This window comes from Heterodontus francisci, chromosome 2 (genome assembly GCF_036365525.1).
Source record: "Heterodontus francisci isolate sHetFra1 chromosome 2, sHetFra1.hap1, whole genome shotgun sequence".
NCBI lineage: Eukaryota > Metazoa > Chordata > Chondrichthyes > Heterodontiformes > Heterodontidae > Heterodontus > Heterodontus francisci.
In genome coordinates this window covers 175,266,067-175,283,134 of record NC_090372.1, presented here as the reverse complement: position 1 = coordinate 175,283,134, position 17,068 = coordinate 175,266,067, and the positions used below count along the sequence as shown (strand labels likewise).

The 17,068-nt window shown below is 43.9% G+C and overlaps 1 protein-coding gene across 2 annotated transcripts in view; it reads right to left on the bottom strand.

Annotated features, from left to right (window-relative positions):
- The window catches only part of apbb1ip (amyloid beta (A4) precursor protein-binding, family B, member 1 interacting protein), a 156,288-nt gene that overhangs the window by 7,010 nt on the left and 132,210 nt on the right, over positions 1 to 17,068 (bottom strand). For both annotated transcript variants that reach the window (XM_068013909.1, XM_068013912.1), the window contains exons 9-11: positions 5,695 to 5,838; positions 5,180 to 5,290; positions 1,838 to 1,936 (exon numbers count right to left, since the gene is read on the bottom strand). In XM_068013909.1, coding sequence (XP_067870010.1) covers positions 1,838 to 1,936; positions 5,180 to 5,290; positions 5,695 to 5,838 — 354 coding nt within the window. The remainder of the gene's footprint in view (positions 1 to 1,837; positions 1,937 to 5,179; positions 5,291 to 5,694; positions 5,839 to 17,068) is intronic.

Below are 17,068 nucleotides of genomic sequence, written 5' to 3'. Positions count from 1 at the left end.
AAATTCCAAAGATTCACCACCCTCTGAGTGAAGAAGTTCTTCCTCATCTCAGTCCTAAATGGCTTGACCTTTATTCTGAAATGTGTCCCCTGGTTCTAGACCCCACAGCCAGAGGAAACATCCTTTCTGCATCTACCCTGTCTATCCCTTTAAGAATTTTTAAAGTTTCTATGAGATCGCCTCTCATTCTTCTAAACTCCAGAGAATACAGGCCCAGTTTCCTCAAAACTGGCAGGTGAAAGGAGGTGAGAAAGGCTGAATTCAAATAGATGCCTTTACAGCACCACTCGTGGGCCAGGAGGAGCAGGAGTGTTTTCCCTCAGTAAATTCCCCTGCAATCTGTCTGCTTCCCCCTGCTACTGCAATCAAAGCCCCTCAACCAACCATCATCTGCTTCCCCCCACCTACAAACAGACTCCCCCACCCTGACCACCATCTGCTCCCCTTCATGATTGGATCCCCCTGACCACCAACTCCCTTCCCCCCCAACCCACAATCTGTCCCACCCCACCCTTCCACTAGACCTACCTGCTCTCAGCTCAGCTGTGGCCTTGTGCTGCAGGCTTTTCTGCTGGACAAGCAATCAGCCTCTCAGTCATTAACACCAGAGCAAACTAATGTTCAAGAACAATAGCAACAACAACAACAATGTGCATTTATATAATTGCTTTAACATAACAAAACATTGCAAGGTGTGTCACAAAGAAGAGCAGGAATAGAGGAGAATAGCAAATGTATGAGTTTTAAAGGCAGAGATTAAATTAGTTTATGAAGAGTCTTCCAGAGAGTAGAACTAAGATGTTTGAAGGATCTGGTAAAGAAACAAAAGTGGCAGTGGTGGTAGTGAGGGTGAATGTAGGCTGATGTATAGCAAGCCAGATCAAAAGATCCTAGGTATTAGGCTGGTATATAGGACTGGAGAAGGTTGTGGGGTTTGGGATGGATGAGGACATTAACAAGGTCTTAATTTTAAATTCAGTGCATTGGGACACAGGCAGCTGGGAGATTGATGAAACAGAGCTGATAGGTGACTGGGACCTTCTGCAGTTCATGATGGAGGCAACCGAGTTTCTCATGAGTATACTTTGTATAGGGTGGCGATTGGGTGGCAATTGAGAAGAACATTGGACAAGTTGAATCTTGAGGTAACAAAAGTGTGGATAAGAGTTTTGGCACTTGAGGGAGTGATGTAAGATTGGGGGTGGGCAATGTGGAGGTGAAAGTCTTAGTGAGGGATAGAATATGGGGTTGTAGAGCTCAGTGCAGGGTTGAACAGGATTCCTAGACTGGATACTGCTTCATCCTAAATGTACAGCTGGGAGCAAAATGGAATCAGAAGCAAGTCTACAGAGATTTTGGTGGGAGCTGAATAAGATGGCTTGGATTTTCCCAATGTTCAATTGGACTAAGTTCTGACTTATCCAGGACTTGATGTCAGGTAAAATTCTGGCAACATAGAGGTGATAATGGAATTGAGAATCTGGTTCAATCAATTAAATGAAACACATCTATTCTTCTGGGACACTTAAATTTTACAAGGCATTTAAATATTAGGATATCTACAATATAAATATAATAAGTCAGCTTTGGCTGCTCCCACATGACTCATAGGAACTGTTTGAGCAATGCTAACAGTAATGGAAACTTCTAAGCTACCTTCTTAGTGAGGGAATGAGGTGAAGAGGGATAGCCCAAAGAGAGGAAAACTTTAAAGTAGGCTTATGACAAAAAATAAATAAAAAATATTTAGAAGATAAGGTTTGTGGATGGGGGACAAAGCTTACTGTTTAATTACTCTGTTTCAGTAACAATTTCAACATTTCTACTTTTCACTCACCTTTCCTATTCTTATCCCAGTTACCCACTGTTGTAGAGCCCAGGGGTCATCGCAGCATAGGTACTTGATGTACTGTGACTCTTTCTGAATCTGGGGGTGCTAGCAAATTAAATTGATCATCAAAATAGGAACTAATCTCTGATCTTTTGAAAGTATAATACATTCAGCTATAGGGTTTTACATACAAGCATTTAGATCAAGTGTTTTTGAAGGAGGCATTAGAAAAATCTGACCAAAGTTTTTAAAAATTCTTCTGTGGGATGTGAGCATTGCTGGCAAGGTCAACATTTGTTGCCCATCCCTAATTGCCCTTGAGAAGTTGGTAGTGAGCTGCCTTCTTGAATCACAGCAGTCCAAGTGAAAGTCATTTACCCCTGTGCAGGTTTTGTTTGAACAAAGACTTGCCAAATCTGGCAAATATATATTTTGCAGACAAAAAGCAAAGTGGAAAATGAAGCTCATTCCATGAGTAAAGAAGAAGTGCTGCATGAAAATGGAACTTCAATTGGCTTGGTCAGTTGTGATGAAGCATTCTGCTATTCTTTCCTACATTACAACAGTGACTACACTTCAAGAGTACTTCATTGGCTGTAGAGCGCTTTGAGACAGCCGGTGGTCGTGAAAGGCACAATATAAATGCAAGTCTTTCTTTTCTCTTTTATTCAATTCTGCTAGATTTTGTTTGGGGAGGGGGGACACACTTGTATACATACCTGGGAGTTGCGCAACACATGGGAGTCAAGAAACAACCGCAATGCCATTACTTTTTGGAAGCATTTCTGACCATTTTAGTTTTATTGTAAAATGATGTGGCAATATCCATTTTATCCCTCCCCAAAACCTGAATACATACATATATGAACAAAATCCCTTCTGGATAACATGATCTTACTGTACTACTTTCTGTTACTAGTAAGAGTGACAGATTAAAGATCCCAATAGACCACTATAATAGAAAACCTCCACACTATAAATTTTAATTTATAGCAAGGAAATACTGTCCATCATGATGACATCATCACTGAACAGCAATATCAGCATGTAGTATAATACAAGCTCTGCATTTGATGGCAGAAAAGATTTGTTCCAGTTGTTGCAAAAGTCGAGTAGGATTGGAGCAGCTTAAACAGCTGGGTTGATGACACAGAGCCTTTTAAGGGTATGCCAGATCAGCCTTCGGCCGTCTGAGGGTCGATTTGAGGATCAGGATCTCACACCCGAGACTAAGATCATGGTTTACCGGGCAGCAGTGATCCCTGTGCTCCTATATGCTTCGGAGACTTGGACAACCTACAACAGGTACCTTAAAGCACTGGAGAGGTACCACCAGAGATGCCTCCACAGGATCCTCCAAAACTGGTGGCAAGAAAGATGGTCCAACAGCAGTGTCCTCTCCTAAGTCAACTTGCCCAGCACTGGGGCGCTAATCGCCCAAAACCAGCTCCACTGACTGGGACATGTTGTTCGCATGCCTGACACCAGGAGACTCCCAGGAAGACAGTGGAAATGCTTTAGAGATGTCCTCAAAGCATCCCTGAAGAGATCAAACATCCCCATTCATTCATATGGGTCCCTGGTTCGTGACCATCCTAGAAGGAGAAAGCTCATTCAGGAAGGCATTGTACACCTCGAGGGACTTGATCAGGCACATGTGGAGTGTGAAGTCGAGGCATCAGAGGGAGCGAACAAACCTTCAAACTACTCATCTACCTGAGCTTTCAAGCACCACCTGCCCCTCATGTGGCAGAGTCTGCATCTCATGCATTGGATTTATCAGAAATCTCAGAACCCCTCGAACTGGAATGGAAGCAAGTCATCCTCGATCCTGAGCGACTGCCTAAGAAGAAGATGTGACTCAAGTAACACGAACCAGACTTGAAGGAAAAAGGAGCTGAGATAAATATATTGGACCGGAGTTTGCAGATGGCGACAAAGCAAGGACGCTCGCTGCTGACCATGGAGTAAGTCTTGCTGAGAGATCTAATGAGTTCGCCGGTGAGAATTTCACCTCTATCGCCATTCAGTGGTTCTGCAGCTGACTGCAGTGTTCTATACTGGGGAATTCCCAGGATTGAGCAGTGGTGATGTCATGAGGCTTTCCAAGCAGCCAATCACATTAAAGGATTTTCACAGGTGACCCCCAAACAGGAAAGCACTAAAACAAAATCACTTTTAAAAATGTTTACATAAAGCAAATTAAAGATTGGGACATACACATGGGGTGAAAGTAGAAGCTAAAATATTTGGAAAAAAACTTCTTAAAAAAAATTATTGAAAAGATTAGCTAAATAAATATACTTATTAATCATGTAACAGCACTCAACGATTACAGAATTATTTTTTCTGGGCCAGTTCTGTTGTTCATCAAGTTTTATTAATCATATCGCTGTTAAAAACCCAGTTACAACCAAGTGAACAAGGTGTAACTTTTTAAAGGGTTTCAAATGGCGATGTTGGGCACAAAAGTTTAAATTCTTAACTGATTTCAGTGATTGCCAGCTCTAGGGGGTGGGCAGTCCATAGTGTAACCTGTGTCGGAACCATCAGTGATATAGTAAATTTCAGGTTTTTGGCACTAATCTTCATGTGCCCCAGTTTGAAGTTGTGGTCAATTTTAGAGGGATAATGACGGCAAATGCTGACAGTTCGCTGACAACGCCCAATCCACCCAACCCTGGAAAAATCTGGCCCATTGCTTAGCCAACAAGCATAAGATAAATGGGAAGATGACTTCACATCACTGATGTTACTTCATTCACTGCATTCTGGTTGATATACCACAGGAATGTCATGATTCCATGGAATTTAAAATGGCTACATCCAGGGAATGGAACATTGGCTACTACCTGCCAATCTGGAGGGACAGAGATAAATTCCATGTTAAAAAAACATAGATGTTTTTAATAAAACCTTGGAATATGTCAGCATGGGATTGCTCCAAATCGTTTGACTGATAAGGCCAAAGGATATGTAGAGCTTTGAGAACACAAGTGTATCATTTTAGTTTAATTGCAATGGAATGGTATGTCACTCATGATTTCTAGTGTATTGCTCATTTAGGGGTGAGGAATAGTGGCGAATGGAACATATTTCCAAATTTTGTACCAATTATCAACCTCAAGGGATTTCCCAATCAGGTGTGTCATAAGTTACAGCAGTCCTATGGTTGTGATATGACTTCATATTCTCTATCCTGATGAAGTATCACAGCTGAAAGTATACATAGTTCACAATTGTACATTTAACACTTCCTAATTTCTGATAAACTGATAATTAAAACAATTCTCAACAAAATGAAAATGAAAAGCAGCTAACGCTTTAAATATAGTTGTTGTGGTTTACCTTCAGCACGAAGCAGTGATCAGTGGGTGCTTTGTATTTTGCTTTGTAATTCATTCCATAGTAAATATTGACATTCTCAAATTGGATGAAACAAACCAGATCACAAGATGTCTGTTGGAAAAGTCAAATCATTTAGAACGTGTTTGCAAATTCGCTTGAAGTACTGAACAGAAGAACTCTTCACAAACCTATTTACAATGTTGTTACTCATAGTGACCAGAGGAATTCTTATCCTTGGTTGATTAATAGATACGTTTTGGCTGTCTGCAGGATGTATTACTGCCACTAGGGGGTAGTACCAGCACCTTTAATGGTGTTTTATTAATAGGACTCACTGAGTAAGAGCCTTTTCTTGTTATGGGATTTCCTGCTGGTAGTCTTGCACTGTTTTACATTTTCCCTGTAAGTGTCTCTGACTGGAAGTATGGCTTCAGATATTTGATTAAGTATTACTTTAGTTTAAAGCTCAAGAATTCTCTTCCAGCAAACAAAATTGCATCTTTACATTTTCTGACCTTAGTTTTTCCTTTGGGAACATAATAAATCCCAGAAGCTCGCAGGAGAAAGTATCGACGTTTCCACGACTTTTTTCCATCTTCTTTTACACAGAGGGCTCCTTCAAGCTCTGGTACAATGACAGATGTTCCACAGAAACATTCCTGTGTGCACGGATAAATTTAGTTTATGTGACAGGAAACATTAAACATCTAAAGCACTTGCTATGTTTTTATAAAGCTAATAAATTGGACTTATAGCCAGGTCAGATGCTCAAAGTGGGATTATTTAGTGCTCTACAATTCTCAGGGAAACTGAGCAGTCAAATTTATCAAAATGATATGATCAGGAAACTGGGATGCCTGAAATTGTCATAATTATTAGTCTGACCTAACTTTATAGCATATGCTTCTTACCACCTCTGAACCAAGAGGTTCCAAGTTCAAACTTCAGTTTGTGCCAAGTTAATCAGGGCATTAAATTGGCCTTAAGAGTCTTTGGACTAGAAAAGGGAATTGTTAGGTCCTTTACAATGTTGGAGGGAACTAACTTGCTGAGCATACTAGTGTCAGGCTATTACAGAATGCCAAGCAGTTCTTTTGAATCAAAATTGTACATGCTTTGTTGTAAAGTGCTGTGTTGATGCAAATTATGCGGTTCACATGAACTTTCATATTTTTATTGCAACCATCATGTTCCAAGACTCATTTAATCAAAGGTTTTCAGAGTTCACATGATAGCCATTGGTAAAGCTAGTGTATCAACAACTAAAACATACAGATTGTGAGGTCCCAGATTCAATTCTGGCTCTTTGCTGAGGTAATTAATGTCAGAATGAATGGCAGTAGAGTTACTATAATTGGTCTCACCATTCCTGGGCTAGGAAGGGGAAAATCACCCAGTGTTCACTCTCCTGATCACTTGAAGGAAGTGGCTGGCAGACTGAGGCTGCAGCAGGTGGTGAGAGCACCGATACAAGGGAAAATCCTATTTGACCTCGTCCTCACCAATCTACCTGTCGCAGATGCATCTTTGCATGATAGTACTGGTAGGAGAGACCACCACAAAGTCCCATTGTCACACTGAGGACATCCTCCATTGTGTTGTGTGGCACTACCATCTTGCTAAATGGGATAGATTCAGAACAGACCTAGCATCTCAAACTGCGTAACCATGAGGTGCTGTGAGCCATCAGCAACTGCAGAATTGTATACCACCACAATCTGTAACCTCATGGCCTGGCATATTCCTCACTTTACTATTACCATCAAGCCAGTGGACCAACCCTGACTCAATGAGGAGTGTAGAAGAACATGCCAGGAGCAGCACCAGGCATGCCTAAAAATGAAGTAACAACCTCGTGAAGCTACAACACAAGACAATGATGGCTCACTTTAAAGCTCTGCATCCTGCTGCATCCAGCTGGGAATGATGTTGGACAATTAAACAGCTAATGGCAGGAAAAGGCTCCATGAACATCCCCATGATGGCAGAGCCCAGCATGTGTGTACAAAAGGCAAGGCTGAAGCATTTATAACCATCTTCAGCCAGAAGCTCCAAGTGGATGATCCATCTTGACCTCCCCACCATCACAGAGTCCAGTTTTCAGCGAATTCTATCCATGTGATATGAAGAAATGGCAGAGTGCAGTGGATACAGCAAAGGCTATGGGGCTCTGATAACCTCCCAGCAGTAGTGCTGAAGACTTGTGCCCCAGAACTGGTAGCACCTTGAGCCAAGATGTTCCAGGACAGCTGCAACACTGGCATCTGCCCAACAATGTGGAAAATTGCCCTGTCCACAAAAAGCAGGATAAATCCAACCCAGCCAATTACTACCCCATCAGCTTACTCTCAGTCATCAGCAACGTGATAGAAGGTGTCGTGGATAGTGCAATCAAGTGGCACTTACTCACCAATAACTTCATATATAGCACAGGGGAAGACAGTTGTGGTTGTTGGAGGTCAATCATCTCAGCCCCAGGACATTTGCAGGAGCACCTCAGGGTAGTGTCCTAGACCCAGCCATCTTCAGCTGCTTCATCAATGAACTTCCCTCCAACATAAGGTCAGAAGTGGGGATGTTCAATGATGATTAGACAGTGTTCAGTACTATTCGCGACTTCTCAGATACTGATGCAGTTCTTGTCTGCATGCAGCAAGACCTGGACAGTATTAAGGCTTAGTTTGATAAGTGGCAAGTAACATTCGTGCCACACAAGTGCCAGGCAATGACCATCTCCAACAAGAAAGAATTCCCCTTGACGTTCAATGACATTACCATTGCTGAATCCCTCACCATCAACATCCTGGGGTTACCATTGACCAGAAACTTAACTCAACCAGCCATATAAATACTGTGGCTACAAGAACTGGCCAGAGGCTGGGAATTCTACAGCGAGTAACTCACCACCTGACTCCCAAAGCCTGACACCTTCTACAAGGCACAAGTCAGGGATGTGATGGAGCATTCTCCACTTGCCTGGATGAGTGTGGCTCCAACAACACTCAGAAGCTCGCCGCCATCCAAGACAAAGCAGCTCGCTTGATTGGCAACTCATCCATTGCTTTAAACATTCAATCCCTCCACCACTGATGCACGGTGGCAGCAGTTCATAAAATCTACAAATGCACTGCCAAGGCTCCTGTGACAGCACCTGCAACCTCTACCAAATAGAAGGCAAGGGCAGCAGGCACTTGGTAACATCACCACCTGCAAGTTCCCTTCCAAGTCATTCCCCATCCTGAGTTGGAAACATATTGCCGTTTTTTCAATGTTGCTGGGTCAAAATCCTGGAACTCCCTCCCTAACAGCACTATGGGTATACCTACACAACATGGGCTGCAGCGGTTCAAGAAGGAGGCTCACCATCAACCTTCTTAAGGGTAGTTAGGGATAGGCAATAAATGCTGGACTTGCCCGCAATGCTCATATCCCAAGAATGAATTAAAAAAAAGCGGCAAGTAACATTTGCGTCAAATATGTTTCAGACAATGTTCATTTCCAACAAGAGAAAGTCTTGACATTCAAGGGCATTAACGGCTGAATCCCCCGCCATCAGCATCCTGAGGGTCACCATTGACCAGAAAGTCAACTGGACCAGCCATTTAAATACTGTGGCTACAAGAGAAGGTCAGAGGCTGAATATTCTGCAACAAGTAACCCACCTCTTGACTTTCCACCATCCATAACGTGCAAGTCAGGAGTTTGAGGGAATACTGTCCACGTGCCTGAATAAGTGCAGCTCCAAGAACATTTATGCTCAACACCATCCAGCCTGCTTGATTGGCATCCCATCCACCACTTTAAACATTCACTCTTTCCACCGCCAGTGCACTGTAGCAGTAGTGTGCACCATCTACAATATGTACTGCAGCAACTTGCCAAGACCTCTTTGATGGCACCTTCGAAACCTGTGACTTCTACCACTTAGAAGGACGAGGGCCGCAGGTGCATGGGAACACCACCTCCAATTTTCCCTCCAAGTCACATACCATCCTGATTTGGAAATATATCACTGTTTCTTCATCGCCCTGGGTCAAAGTTCTGGAACTCATTGCCTGACAGCACCTTGGGTGTACCTACACAACATGGACTGCAGCAGTTCAGGAAGGAGGATCACCACTACTTTCCCAAGTGCAATTAGGGATGAGCAATAAATACTGGTCTAGCCGTGAATGAAGAAAAAAGGTGCTATCAATCATAGGACCACACTTAAGAAAAAAACCACTCCACCATGAATTCAGATTTCTTACTGCGTGTAAGAAGAGGTAGGGTACATAGCATACTTCAACAAGAGGAGGTTTCCTTTCAACTACCATTCATTTTAAAGTCTGCTTATTCAACTTTGGAGTACTTATACATTGGGCTGAATTTTCTCAGAAGTTGAGAAGTCCCGAAGCCGGGACTGAAAGTGTGAGTTGACACCCGGGGTGGGGGGTGCGGGGAGGGGGTGGTGCGGGGGTGGTGCGGGAGCAGCATTTTACCAGCAGCGGCCAATTAAGAAGCTGCCACCAGGAATGGCATCCAATTAAGGGCAGCGGCCCACTGCCCAGAGCTGCTGGCCCAATCAGAGAGCCAGCAGCTCAGCAGCCTTGGCCGCGTCACTGTTACTGCTGAGGCTACAGCATGAAGGAGGGGCGCCTTCATGCCAAGGCATCCGCAAAGATGAAATATGTTTTGTTGAGCAAGCCAGGGCCTGCCGATCGGTGGTGGGAGGTGGTTGGGGGCGGCATATTCCATCAGTGGTGCCTTTATCTGGTGGTCTCCCGATGCAGGCAAAGTGCCAGTGGGCATTAGAAGTGGCCCCAAATTGAGCACTTAAGTGGCTCAATTGACGTCCCAGTGGGCGTCCACACTACTGTGGTTCTCGTTGCTGGTAATATGCCATGTCAGCGGGAAGACGTCGGGTTCCCTTCCCGGCGCCTTCCCCCTCCAAATTGCCAGCCTTCCCACATCCTAGCCCATCACCTTAGGTCTGGTAAAATTCAGCCCATTCATTCCGTTCTGTTAGCTGATAGCAAGAAAAGCTTTTGGCAGCTCTGTACTGTAACCTGTAACCTTTCTTTTAGTGATTATTAATATCACACATAAAAGAAAGAAATAACTTTTATTTTGCATCTGTCACAACTATAGGAAGTCTAAAGCGCTTCACAGCCAATGAAGTACTTTTGACAGCACCAGTTCCAGTAGTAAAGGCAAATGGTGTCTTCAGTAATACAAGGGAGGAACTGATTATATTAAAGTATTGCTAAATCCCAGAAGCATAAACTTTTAAATCTGGGATTTCTTTTTTAAAAGACAGTCTCAGTAATATCTAATAACTGGCTTTAATGTTTTAATGTCATGTTACCTACATTTGAAAGTACATTCCTTGGGTTGTCTTAAGTGCATTTTTGTGGAGCTTCTGGCACGATTCACCAGAATTAAATTACAATCAATATTACATATGTTGCAGATTTAATGTGCAAATGTAGGTAACATGATAGTAAATAATAAACAAAGCCAGTTATTAGACATTGAATCTGGAATGTCTCTGTACATGAGGATGGCACTGAAAGAGAAAAGCTTCTCCTCAAATATTCATTGATTTAGTAAGAACGAAGCAAATCAAAGAGAGAGTGTCATAACGAAGAATTAATCAAAAAGTAGAAACCAAAAGGCGCATCTCAATGGTAAAATCTGGAATTTTGTTTACATGTACAACTTCAGTATGTATTTGCAATTTAGTTAAAATTATGTCCAATAACTTATTGTGCACTACTTTACTTAAATAACATCCTATTCATAGCTATTTAGAGTTGTATAGCAAATTGCAGCCTACCAGACATAGGCACATAGGACTTAGGAGCAGGAGCAGGCCATTCGGTCCTTCAGGTCTGCTCCACCATTCGATACGACCATGGCTGATATGGTTGTGGTCCCAACTCCACTTTCCTGTCTGCCCACCCATAACCCTTGACTCTCTTGTCTATCAAAAATCTATCTCACTCAGCCTTGAAAAAATTCAATGACCCAGCCTCCGCAGCTTTCTGGGGAAGAGAATTCCACAGATTAATGATCCTTTGAGAAAAAAAAAATTCTCTTCATCTCCTTCTTAAAAGGGAGACCTCTTATTCTTAAATTGTGTCCCCTAATTCTAGTCTCCCCCACAAAAGGAAAAATCCTCCCGGTATCGACTCTATCAAGTCTCCTTAGGATCTTATGTGTTTCAATAAGATCACATCTCATTCTTCTAAACTCCAATGGGTATAGGCCCAACCTGTTCAATGCTTTTTCATAAGATAAGCTCTTCATCCCTGGAATGATGCAAGTGAACCTTCTCTGAACTGCTTCTATTGCAATTATATCCTTTCTTAAGTAAGGAGACCAAAACAGTACTCCAGATGTGGTCCTGTACAGTTGCAGTAAAACTTCCCTACTTTTATACTCGATTCCCCTTGCAATAAATGACAACATTCCATTTGTCTTCCTAATCACTTGCTACATCTGCATACTAACCATTTGTGATTCATGTACCTCAAAGCAGCCCAGTCTCTGCCAGTCATGGATGAGCTGGACGAACAGCCAACAAAATCGGAACTCAGTGACGCCATTGATTCTCTAGCCAGTGGAAAAGCCCCTAGAAAGGATGGCATTATCCCTGAAATAATCAAGAGTGCCAAGCCTGCTACACTCTCAACACTCCATGAACTACTTTGCCTGTGCTGGGATGAGGGAGCAGTACCACAGGACATGCGTGATGCCAATATCATCACCCTGTATAAGAACAAGGGTGACTGCGGTGACTGCAACAACTACCGTGGAATCTCACTGGTTAGCATAGTGGGGAAAGTCTTTGCTCGAGTCGTTTTAAATAGACTCCAGAAGCTGGCTGAGCGTGTCTACCCTGAGGCACAGTGCGGCTTTCAAGCAGAGAGATCCACCACTGACATGCTGTTCTCCCTTCGCCAGCTACAGGAGAAATGCCGCGAACAACAGATGCCCCTCTACCTTGCTTTCATTGATCTCATCAAAGCCTTTGACCTCGTCAGCAGATGTGGTCTCTTCAGACAACTAGCAAAGATCAGATGTCCACCAAAGCTACTAAGTATCATCACCTCATTCCATGACAATATGAAAGGCACAATTCAGCATAGCGGTGCCTCATCAGACCCCTTTCCTATCCTGAGTGGTGTGAAACAGGGCTGTGTTCTCGCACCTACACTGTTTGGGATCTTCTTCTCACTGCTGCTCTCACATGCGTTCAAGTCTTCAGAAGAAGGAATTTTCCTCCACACAAGATCAGATGGCAGGTTGTTCAACCTTGCCCGTCTAAGAGCGAAGACCAAAGTACGGAAAGTCCTCATCAGGGAACTCCTCTTTGCTGATGATGCTGCATTAACATCCCACACTGAAGAGTGTCTGCAGTGACTCATTGATAGGATTGCGGCTGCCTGCAACAAATTTGGCCTAACCATCAGCCTCAAGAAAACGAACATCATGGGACAGGACGTCAGAAATGCTCCATCCATCAATATTGGTGACCACGCTCTGGAAGTGGTTCAGGAGTTCACCTACCTAGGCTCAACTATCACCAGTAACCTGTCTCTCGATGCAGAAATCAACAAGCGCATGGGAAAGGCGTCCGCTGCTATGTCTAGACTGGCCAAGAGTGTGTGGGAAAATGGCACACTGACATGGAACACAAAAGTCCGAGTGTTTCAAGCCTGTGTCATCAGTACCTTGCTCTACGGCAGTGAGGCCTGAACAACATATGTCAGCCAGGAGCAATGTCTCAACTCATTCCATCTTCACTGCCTCCGGAGAATCCTTGGCATCAGGTGGCAGGACCGTATCTCCAACGCAGAAGTCCTCGAGGCGGCCAACATCCCCAGCCTATACACCCTACTGAGCCAGCGGCGCTTGAGATGGCTTGGCCATGTGAACCGCATGGAAGATGGCAGGATCCCCAAGGACACATTGTACAGCGAGCTCATTGCTGGTATCAGACCCACCGGCCATCCATGTCTCCGCTTTAAAGACGTCTGCAAACGCAACATGAAGTCCTGTGACATTGACCACATGTTGTGGGAGTCATTTGCCAGTGATCGCCAGAGCTGGCGGACAGCCATAAAGGTGGGGCTAAAGAGTGGCGAGTCGAAGAGACTTAGCAGTTGGCAGGAAAAAAAACAGAAGTGCAAGGAGAGAGCCAACTGTGTAACAGCTCCGGCAACCAATTTCATCTGCAGTACTGGTGGAAGAGTCTGTCACTCTAGAATTGGCCTTTATAGCCACTCCAGGTGCTTCTGGACCACCTCTAGGAGCTTGCGCATTGTCTCTCGAGACAAGGAGGCCAAAGAAAGAAAGAAAGACCAGAACACCAAGATCCCTCTGTACCAATGAGTTCAGCAATCTCTCTCCATTTAAATAGCATACAGCTTTTCTATTCCACCTGCCAAAGTAGACAAGTTCGCATTTCCCACATTATACTTCAGCTGCCAAATTTTTGTCCATTCATTTAACCTATCTATATCCTTTTGTAGACTCTTTACCTCCTCTTGATAATTTCCTTCCTATCTTGGTGTCGTCATGAAATTTGGTCCTGTGGTACGTGAGTGCACAGCTCCCTCTAATGAGAAGTTGGTGACCCTGCAGATGCACACAGACCTTCACACCATTGCCTTGGCCATGAGCTTGACGCAGCAGTGGCAAGGTGAGAGAGGGATGAGGTCTCCACCAGGTCCTCGCCTATCTCTGGTTAGCAGGGAGATCAAGTGAGCCTCAAAAGGGAGGAGGAGAGGCTGCCCTCCACAGTTGGGGCCACCCCTCAGTGTGCACCAAGTGAGGACAATGGTTCCTCAATCTCTCCACCAGTGACCCCAGCTCCAATAACCACGATGACTGAGAGAGCTCCAGTTCCTGTGCAGGAACTCTTCAGCCAGCTAGGGCTCTCCAGGCTTCAGACAGCCAGAGGACACCCGCCAAAGTTATCCCAGGCCAAGGGTCAATCTGATCAGCTGCCAGCGCAGGGAAGCACCACATAGAAGCACAGGAAAGCATATTAAGAAGAGCAACTAGACATACTTGGGGTTTCACAGGTTTATTAACTTTGGCCTTGTCATTGGTTGCGCCAGTTGTGTGAATAAATGGAGGTCGAAATCATTGCTGTAAATGGTTCATGCTTTCATTGCTGCCTTGTCAGATGCAGCCTTCACCCTTGCTCCCTCAATGGGCTACCAGTGTAGGCACTGGTTGCCTTTGGTCAGCTTCTCAGACGTGTCAGAGCGCGTAGTGAACCTGGGAGCTTGCCAGTGGAACGCGACAGGAGGGAGGCAACAGGTGGAATACAGTGAGGTGAGTCTTTATTTAGTTCAGTTTGAGAGGCCATCATGGTGGCAGAAACCGAGTATGTAAATGATTGTCCCATGCCTCCCTTGCATGTCTCTTAATGGCCCCCGCCTCCAGTGCGAAGGGTTCAAGATCCAGTGATGCCTGGTCAGTAGCCTCCTCCGCATAGAATCATAGAAAGTTTAAGGCACAGAAAGAGGCCACTTGGCCCATCGTGTCTGTGCCGGCTGAAAAACGATCCACCTATTCTAATCTCACCTTCCAGCAATTGGTCCGTAGCCCTGCAGATTACGGTACTTGAGGTGTATATCCCGACTCCTTTTGAATGAGTTGAGGGTTTCTGCCTCAACTACCCTTTCAGGCAGCGAGTTCCAGACCCCCACAACCCTCTGGGTGAAAAGGTTTTTCCTCATCTCCCCTCTAATTTTTCTACCTATGCCCCCTCGAACTGACCTATCTGCTAAGGTGAATAGACCCTTCACCTCCACTCTATCCAGGCCCCTCAAAATTTTGTACATTTCAATCAGATCTCCCCTCAGCCTTCTCTATTCCAAGGAGAACAACCCCAGCCTCTTCAATCTTACCTCATAGCTGCATTTTTCCAGTCCTGGTGACATCCTCGTAAATCTCCTCTGTACCCTCTCTAGTGCAATTACATCCTTTCTGTAATGAGGTGACCAGAACTGCACACAGTACTCAAGTTGTGGCCTAACCAATGAGTTATACAGTTCCAGCATAACCTCCCTGCTCTTATATTCTATACCTCAGCTAATAAAGGAAAGAATTCCATGTGCCTTCTTAACCACCTTATCGACCTGTCCTGCTACCTTCAAGTATCTGTGGACATTCACTCCAAGATCGCTCACTACCTCTACACTTCTTAATATTTTCCCATTAATCGTGTATTCCTTTGCCTTGTTTGACCTCCCCAAATACATCACCTCAAACTTCTCTGGGTTGAATTCCATTTGCCACTTTTCTGCCCATCTGTCTAGATCATCAACATCTTCCTGCAGCCTACAGCCATCCTCCTCGCTATCTACCACATGGCCAATCTTTATGTCATCTGCAAACTTCTTGATCATGACCCATACATTTACATCCAGATTGCTAATATATACCACAAAAAGCAGGGGACCCAGTACTGAGCCCTGCTGAACGCCACTGGAAACAGCCCTCCAGTCGCTAAAACACCCGTCAACAATTACCCTTTGTTTCCTGCCACTGAGCCAATTTTGTATCTACCTTGCTACATTTCCCTGGATCCCATGGAATTTTATTTTTTAACCAGTCTGTCATGTGGGACCTTGTCAAAAGCCTTGCTAAAATCCATATAGACCACATCAACTGCACTACCCTCATCTATCTTCCTCGCTACTTCTTCAAAAAATCCTATCAAGTTGGTCAAACAAGATCTTCCCTTAACAAATCCATGCTGACTATCTTTGATTAACCTGTGCCTTTCTAAGTGGCAATTTATTCTGTCTCTCAGAATAGATTCCAATAATTTTCCCACTACTGAGGTTAGACTGACTGGCCTGTAATTATTCGGTCTATCCTTCACTCCCTTTTTAAACAGGATTACAACATTAGCAGTTCTCCAATCCTCCGGCACCACACCGGTATTCAGCGAGGACTGGAAAATGATGGCCAGACTTTCTGCAGTTTCCTCTCTTGCTTATTTTAACAGCCTAGGGTACATTTCATCTGGCCCTGGTGATTTATCAACTTTCAAGGATTATTTCTACTTCCTCTCTCGTTATGTTTATCACATCCAATACTTCACACCCTTCTTCCTTAACTACAATATCTGCATCATCCCCCTCTTTTGTGAAGACAGATGCAAAGTATTCATTAAGAACTTCCGCCCCTACACATAGGTTGCCTTTGTGGTCTTTTATGGGCCCTACTCTCTCCTTAGTTATCCTCTTATCTTATTGTATTGATGAAACATCTTTGGGTTCACCTTGATTTTGCTTGCCAATATTCTTTCATGCCCTCTCTTTGCTTTTAATTTCCTTTTTGATTTCACCCCTCCATTTTCTGTACTCCTCTCAGCTTTCTGTAGTATTAAGTTCTTGGTGTCGGACATAAGCTTTCCTTTTCTGCCTTATTTTACCCTGTAAGCTCCTTGACATCCATGGGGCTTTAGATTTGGCCGTCTCATCCTTTTTCTTTGTTGGAACATGTTTACTCTGAACCCCTTGAATCTCCCCTTTGAATGTCTCCCACTTCTCTGACACTGATTTACCTTCAAGTAGTTGTTTCCAGTCCACTTTTGCTAAGTCGCTCCTCAGTTTAGTAAAATTGGCCTTGCCCCAACTGAGAACTCTAACTCCTGTTCTATCCTTGTTCTTTTCCATAATTATGTTAAAACTGACTGAATTATGATCACTACCACCAAAATGCTCTCCCACTGCCACTCCTTCCACCTGCCCATCTTAATTTCCTAAAACTAAATCTAAAACTGTGCCCTCTCTTGTTGGACTTGCTACAGACAAGGCAAAAAGGTTCTCTTGAATGCACCTCAAGAATTCTGCTCTCTCAATTCCTTTCACTCTAAAA